The sequence below is a fragment of the Conger conger genome, chromosome 4 (assembly GCF_963514075.1).
Source record: "Conger conger chromosome 4, fConCon1.1, whole genome shotgun sequence".
Lineage (NCBI taxonomy): Eukaryota > Metazoa > Chordata > Actinopteri > Anguilliformes > Congridae > Conger > Conger conger.
Window position 1 is genome coordinate 71,323,728 of NC_083763.1, and position 7,500 is coordinate 71,331,227.

At 49.5% G+C, this 7,500-nt stretch overlaps 2 protein-coding genes across 5 annotated transcripts in view; both read right to left on the reverse strand.

Moving 5' to 3' along the window:
• The window catches only part of LOC133127468 (alanine aminotransferase 2-like), a 10,943-nt gene extending 9,829 nt beyond the window's left edge, over positions 1-1,114 (reverse strand). For 2 of the 3 annotated variants that reach the window (XM_061240392.1, XM_061240391.1), the window contains exon 1: positions 1-21. This exon is cut by the window's left edge and continues 291 nt beyond it. The gene's annotated coding sequence lies outside the window, so the exon portion shown is untranslated. Of the gene's footprint in view, positions 22-1,030 lie in introns of those variants that run through there. The other variant, XM_061240393.1, reaches the window with a different exon arrangement.
• A 538-nt stretch (positions 1,115-1,652) lies between these two features.
• Positions 1,653-7,500, reverse strand: part of si:ch211-221n20.8 (uncharacterized protein LOC100034409 homolog) — a 37,030-nt gene continuing 31,182 nt past the window's right edge. For both annotated transcript variants that reach the window (XM_061240390.1, XM_061240389.1), the window contains 7 exons: positions 7,223-7,318; positions 5,228-5,323; positions 4,748-4,843; positions 4,414-4,515; positions 4,206-4,311; positions 3,494-3,610; positions 1,653-2,615 (listed from right to left, as the gene is read on the reverse strand). In XM_061240390.1, coding sequence (XP_061096374.1) covers positions 2,537-2,615; positions 3,494-3,610; positions 4,206-4,311; positions 4,414-4,515; positions 4,748-4,843; positions 5,228-5,323; positions 7,223-7,318 — 692 coding nt within the window. In that variant the 3' untranslated portion in view covers positions 1,653-2,536. The remainder of the gene's footprint in view (positions 2,616-3,493; positions 3,611-4,205; positions 4,312-4,413; positions 4,516-4,747; positions 4,844-5,227; positions 5,324-7,222; positions 7,319-7,500) is intronic.

Here is a 7,500-nt window from a genome sequence, read left to right on the forward strand (position 1 = left end):
GGGTTCTCCTCACCGAAGCTGATCCTTATCTTCTCATTAGTTTTTTTTTTTAACCTCCTCCCTTAAATACTCCTCGCCCCGGTCAGAAGGAACCGGCTAACACAGGTCAAGGTCTCCACCAGGGACACTGAGTAACACAAACGTGCCTCTGCAAATGTGTAATTCTCAGTGGGCTGGAAGAGGAAGTATACCCAAGCTAACACAAAACGTTCTCACAATGTCGTGGTGATGGTATAACATTAACAAGACACTTTCAGTAACACTGTGAGAACATTTGTGCTGTTACCGTGATGACCATCATCATCATCATCATCATCATCTTGAAGAAACCGGACAATGAGTGACTGATCAAAGTGACAAAGTAACTGGTGGACTTTGACCATCGGAAAGCCACCCAAATTTCAGAAGAATAATTGGTGACTTAATCACAAAGACATATCAGTGGATGGTTCCTAGCCCCAGTCAAGATTACATTACATTACATGTCAGCCGACGCTTTTATCAAAAGCGACTTGATTAGACTAAGCAGGAGACAATCCTCCCCTGGAGCAATGCAGGGTTAAGGGCCTTGCTGAAGCGTCCAACGGCTGTGCGGATCTTATTATTATCATTATTTGTAATGATCGTGTTTCAGACACTCTTGGTCAGAACCAGAGGAGACAGTGGGGTTCTAGGTTTTAAACCAGGGTTCTTTGTCGGCATCAAGGAGCGAATAAATGCGTGACAAACGCGCTATATTTTAACCGAGGCCGTATCGTTTTTTATCGGAAAGGACCACGGTATGGGCAGGCAGAAAGCGAGGATTCGTATGGACGTGAGGGAACGTAGAGTTTCTAGATCACGAATGCCAAGACGGTCGTGTAAATAAAGGCAACTTCGAGTCAAGTCAACTACGCTAAACATTATGTATATGCGGGGTGGCCCAGTTATTGTGTATGTTAAATGTCTTCCCCATTAGTTCCATTAGTTAACAAGTTAAACGTTAATTATGTGTGTTGTGCCGCTCGTAGTCACTGTTATCGTTTCTTACGTCATACGTCCAGTTTCCTGCGTGGGGGCGCAAACGGAGGGTGGTTGTCCCCCTCCCGTGTATTTATGTGTATTTATATTAAATCGTATCGCCACTGGGAGAGGGGTAGGGGAAGTATTAGTATGTAGCAGGCTGAACTGATTTGAGCGATTGGCTGTGTTCGAAGCAGCATACTACATTTAAATGAAAACCAGCCTGAAATTACGTACGAGTAGTATGCTTGTATGTGGTTTCTCTTTTTGAGTGATTGATTCTTTTTGGACAAAATGCGTTGGTTAATTTTCATTATTCCTTTATTTTGATTTAGTATGTGTATGTTTGTTATAGGTATGGCACTACCCTAATTTATATCAAACACGGATCAGTAGTGGGGTGGCGACAGTCGGTGGACGAGCTGTAGTATTTGCTTGTAGTGAAGGGTATTCGGCTGCAAACACCAGGGGCACGTTTAGCCCCGACAATACGTAACAAAACGTTTATTTAAACAGAAACGGTGGCGCGTATAACGTCCAGTTGCAAAGCGTGGGCGGGCGGACTGACTGACTGACACACACCGACGGGAGGAAACATAACGTTCTACACAGAAACGTTTTCCGATATGCCCTAGAATACCAAGTTCAAGTTTTCATTTTGTTTTTGTTTATTGTAAAACAGCTTCCACAGCTACCATACACGGTTCCATAAAGAACTAAATGGGATTTCCCCACGAAGACAACACTCTCAGCAATAGGGATACAGTGGAGGTACATTTTTGTTCTTTTAAGGAACAAATTTCCCAGATGTACCCTGGAAGGTACAATACTATAATTTCGGGTAGAAATAAGTACCGTTTCCAAACAAAAATGGTACTAATTATTAATCCAATAATCCATCAATATACAATGTATATATGCATACCTACAGGCTACCACCCCAGTGACAAGCTTTTGTACCTTTTTTTTTGTATGAAACATTGAGATCCCTTTTTGTGGGTTGAGGGTTTTATTACATAAGACAGACTTTTAAAAAAACAAAAAACAGACAGACTGGATGTGTGGATGATTTGCAAAACAAAACAAATAGCATTTGCAAAAAACCCAGCTTTAAGAATTAGTGGCAGTTTCTTTTTTTGTCTAGTATTCTTGGCTGTGTTCAAAACCTCATACTTAACTGCTGGTTATTGAACAACTGAAGTTAGTACACTGACTTAGAATTTTGGAGAAAAAAAAACACTTCAACGGGTTCAAAGTGTTCACTTTGTTTTCACACAGACTCAGAGATGGTGTGCCAATCGGGGCTGTGCTGGTTGATGCAACGCATCTGTCTTCAGTTTTACCGAAACACCCGTTAGTCCAGATAGTCTGTCGGGTTTCCACCACTCGGCATGAGGCAGTGGCGGTCACTCAAAGGTTTTCACAGGGGTCACACAGAGGTCGTGCTGGGTCACCACTGAGGTCAGTGCTGTGTGAGGTCGTAGCTACAGCAGTAGATATTTTTGGGAAGAGTTTTGTTTTGCCGATGGGGTCCTCATGTTCCCTTCTTCTCTGGGCAGTGGACTCTGTAGCCCACCCGGTAGGCCAGCAGGTACACCCTTGCCTGGTTGATCCTGGAAACCGCAACATAAAGCTCTTTTGACTTCATTTACCTTCACATCTCCTTCATACTCAGACGCTCTTATCCGGAGTGACGTACAACAAAGTGCATAAATATAACCAGGGACAGCCAGGAATGACCATAAAGATAAGAGGTTGGGCCTTGTAAATTTGTGTAGACATGCTTGTCTGTGTTTGTGTGCATGAGTGTGTGTGTGTGTGTGTGTGTGTGTGTGTGTGTATAAGTGCAGGTGTGTGTATGTGTGTGTGTGTATAAGTGCATGTGTGTGTGTATAAGTGTGTGTATGTGTGTGTGCGTGTGTGTGTGTGAGTGTGTATAAGTGCGGGTGTGTGTATAAGTGTGTGCGTGTGTGTGTGTGTGTGTGTATGGGTGATCGTGTGTGTGTATGAGAGTGGGCGTGTGTATATAAGTGTGTGTGTGTATGAGTGTGTGCGTGTGCGTGCATGTGTGTGTGTATAAGCGTATGCGTGTATGAGAGCATGCGTTTGAGTGTGTATGAGTGTGCGTGTGTGTGTATGTTACCTGTACTTGGTGCAGAGGTGTGTGCGTGTGTTACCTGTACTTGGTGCAGAGGTGTGTGTGCGTGTGTTACCTGTACTTGGTGCAGAGGTGTGTGCGTGTGTTACCTGTACTTGGTGCAGAGGTGTGTGTGTGTGTTACCTGTACTTGGTGCAGAGGTGAGTGTGTGTGTGTTACCTGTACTTGGTGCAGAGGTGTGCGTGTGTGTTACCTGTACTTGGTGCAGAGGTGAGTGTGTGTGTGTTACCTGTACTTGGTGCAGAGGTGTGCGTGTGTGTTACCTGTACTTGGTGCAGAGGTGAGTGTGTGTGTGTTACCTGTACTTGGTGCAGAGGTGAGTGTGTGTGTTACCTGTACTTGGTGCAGAGGTGGACTCCCAGGGGGCCACAGCGGTCCACGTAGCTCTCTCTCACGCCCTTCCTCACGGCCCTCGCCATGCTCACCACCATCGTCACCACCGGACACGTGCTGAGGAACACGGGGTAAAACCGTCATCGTCACAAATCATGACTGTTACACATCGCTTCTGCAATGGGCCCAATTAGATCAACAGCACTACGCTTCCCAGACTCACTCTCTTATCTGCAACAGTATTTCCACCATAGATTGTTTACTCCCATTTGCACAGAGTGCCACAGATGGTAGTCCTAAAACCAGGAAATGAGCTAGCATTTCTGAGCCATGGGAATGTAGAAACTTATGAGCAACTTGTATATTTGAAAGCACTTTACAGCTTTGAAATTCATGGTTGACAAATAAACGGGTGTAATGCAATTTGTAGAACAAAATGTGAAATTCTTTGAAACTTTTGTCACCCAAAGACCACATTTTTGGCAGAACAAGAAATCCTTATGGGAAAAAAAAAGCATTGGGAAACTTCGGAGGGAACCCATGGCGGAAATAACTTCTTCTCTCAGGTTTGGCCAATAAAGACATCATCACTGTGTATGTGTGTTTAAATGTGTACACACACACACACACACACATATTTAAACACTGTTTCCCCTTATCACAGACAGGCAGTTTGACCACTGCCCCCTGGTGGCGGGAGGCCGGTACTCACAGTGTCTGGCAGCGGATGCCGGCGGTGCCCTCGGGGCAGCTGCACTTGTTGTGAGGGCTGCAGGTGGCGCCGTTTTTGCACGGAGGCACGCAGGGCGTCATTACCGCTGAAATCAGAGCGCAAAAGGCTGACAGGGCTGAGAGGGGACTCGCGCTCACTCTCAAACTCAGTGTCTACACTCGCCCGTGCTCACCTGTCCGGAACTCACCTGTCTCGCAGACCTTCCCCGTGAATCCGCTGGCGCAGCGACACCTGTTGAGCCCCACACACACGCCGCCGTTCTTACACCCTGTCTGGCACCGCACAGGTTCTGAGAGAGAACACACACACACACACACACACACACATCAGGCAAGGCTCTCACTGCAAATTAAGATTATGTGCACGTTCAACTGGTTCACCTTTGCTTTCCGAAATGGATGGACAGACAGATCCGGCCAAAATTAACATCCACGGTGTGAAGGAAAAAACGAAAAGTGAACTACTACAAGTGTATTGCAGACCTGAGCTCTACCAGCAGATGGCGCTGTTGCACTCGTTACCTATCTGACACCGGGCGCCCAGCCATCCTCCAGTGCAGGTGCACTTGTTGACGTCGACACACCTGCCTCCGTTCTGACAGGCTGGGGTACAGAGGGCTGCACAGAGGGGAGAGAGGAGCAAAGATGACTTCTGTTCCTCAACCTCTTTTAAACATTTGGGGTGCCTAGCGGCTAAGCTACATGGCTGGGACATCGGGTGCGTCCCATTCGCCATAAAAAAGTGCACACTCCTTAACTCTACTACCACCCTCCTCCACTTCGTGCCCCGGAAACGGATCTTTGTGGACTAATTTAGTCAACCAACTGTTTCCAAATGACATATTTATTACCAATAAATGTGTTACAGATGTTACAGTGGGAAATAATTGCAGGACAGTTAAGAGGTGGACACTATAGCGTGGACAGCCCTGGTGCACAGTAAATAGTGTGGCGTGATTTGAAGCTATGCGCGGCCGTGTGGCGCCCTCTGCTGGTACTCACGGGTTAGGCACTGAAGCCCAGTGTAGTCAGAGGGGCACTGGCAGGAGTCTGGACCCACACAGCGGCCACCGTTAGCACAGGGAAGCTCACACACCGCTGAGAGAGTGAGAGAGAGAGAGAGAGAGAGGGAGAGAGAGAGAGAGAAAGAGGGAAAGAAGAGAAGGGGGCAGAGAACAGGTTCGTGGGACAGCCATGAGTGAGGCTAGTTGTGTCACTCAGACAGAGTTACGGGGCTCTCAGACAGAGCTACGGGGCTCTCAGAGTTACGGGGCTCTCAGACAGAGCTACGGGGCTCTCAGAGTTACAGGGCTCTCAGACAGAGCTACAGGGCTCTCAGACAGAGTTACAGGGCTCTCAGACAGAGCTACAGGGCTCTCAGACAGAGCTACAGGGCTCTCAGACAGAGTTACAGGGCTCTCAGACAGAGTTACGGGGCTCTCAGACAGAGTTACGGGGCGCTCAGACAGAGCTACGGGGCTCTCAGACAGAGTTACGGGCGCTCAGAGTTACAGGGCTCTCAGGCAGAGTTACGGGGCTCTCAGACAGAGTTGCGGGGCGCTCAGACAGAGTTACGGGGCTCTCAGAGTTACAGGGCTCTCAGACAGAGTTACAGGGCTCTCAGACAGAGTTACGGGGAGCTCAGACAGAGCTACGGGGCTCTCAGACAGAGTTACGGGGCTCTCAGACAGAGTTACGGGGCGCTCAGACAGAGCTACGGGGCTCTCAGACAGAGTTACAGGGCTCTCAGACAGAGTTACGGGGCTCTCAGACAGAGTTACGGTGCTCTCAGACAGAGTTACGGGGCTCTCAGAGTTACGGGGCTCTCAGACAGAGTTACAGGGCGCTCAGACAGAGTTACGGGGCGCTCAGACAGAGTTACGGGGCTCTCAGAGTTACAGGGCTCTCAGACAGAGCTACGGGGCTCTCAGACAGAGTTACAGGGCTCTCAGAGTTACAGGGCTCTCAGACAGAGTTACGGGGCTCTCAGAGTTACAGGGCTCTCAGACAGAGTTACGGGCGCTCAGACAGAGTTACGGGGCTCTCAGACAGAGTTACGGGCGCTCAGACAGAGTTACGGGGCTCTCAGACAGAGTTACGGGGCTCTCAGACAGAGTTACGGTGCTCTCAGACAGAGTTACGGGGCTCTCAGAGTTACGGGGCTCTCAGACAGAGTTACAGGGCGCTCAGACAGAGTTACGGGGCGCTCAGACAGAGTTACGGGGCTCTCAGAGTTACAGGGCTCTCAGACAGAGCTACGGGGCTCTCAGACAGAGTTACGGGGCTCTCAGACAGAGCTACGGGGCTCTCAGACAGAGTTACAGGGCTCTCAGACTGAGGGCTCTCAGACTGAGTTACAGGGCTCTCAGGCAGAGTTACGGGCGCTCAGAGTTACAGGGCTCTCAGGCAGAGTTACGAGGCTCTCAGACAGAGTTACGGGCGCTCAGAGTTACAGGGCTCTCAGACAGAGTTACGGGGCTCTCAGACAGAGTTACGGGCGCTCAGAGTTACAGGGCTCTCAGAGTTACGGGCGCTCAGAGTTACAGGGCTCTCAGACAGAGTTACGGGGCTCTCAGACAGAGTTACAGGGCTCTCAGACAGAGTTACGGGGAGCTCAGAGTTACAGGGCTCCCAGGCAGAGTTACGGGTGCTCAGAGTTACGGGGCTCTCAGACAGAGTTACGAGGCTGTCAGACAGAATTACGGGGCTCTCAGACAGAGTTACAGGGCTCTCAGACAGAGTTACGGGGAGCTCAGACAGAGTTACGGGCGCTCAGAGTTACAGGGCTCCCAGGCAGAGTTACGGGCGCTCAGAGTTACGAGGCTCTCAGACAGAGTTACGGGCACTCAGAGTTACAGGGCTCTCAGACAGAGTTACGGGGCTCTCAGAGTTACAGGGCTCTCAGACAGAGTTACGGGGCTCTCAGAGTTACAGGGCTCTCAGACAGAGTTACGGGGCTCTCAGAGTTACGGGGCGCTCAGACAGGGTGGGGGTTACCTGTGTGGCAGCCGGGCCCAGTCCAGCCAGGGGGGCACAGACACATGTTCCAGCGCATGCAGGTCCCGCCGTGAGCGCAGGGAGGGGAGCACATGGCTGCAACACGCAAAACACAGAGCTTAAACACGCGTGTGCACACTGACACGTTCACACACACACACACACACACACACACACACACACACACTGCCTGAGGTGGGAAATCCAGTTTCTGAAAGCAAAAGTAAAAATCACCAGGATTTGCTAATTATCACAATTCTTCAGGCAGGAGGAGGAAT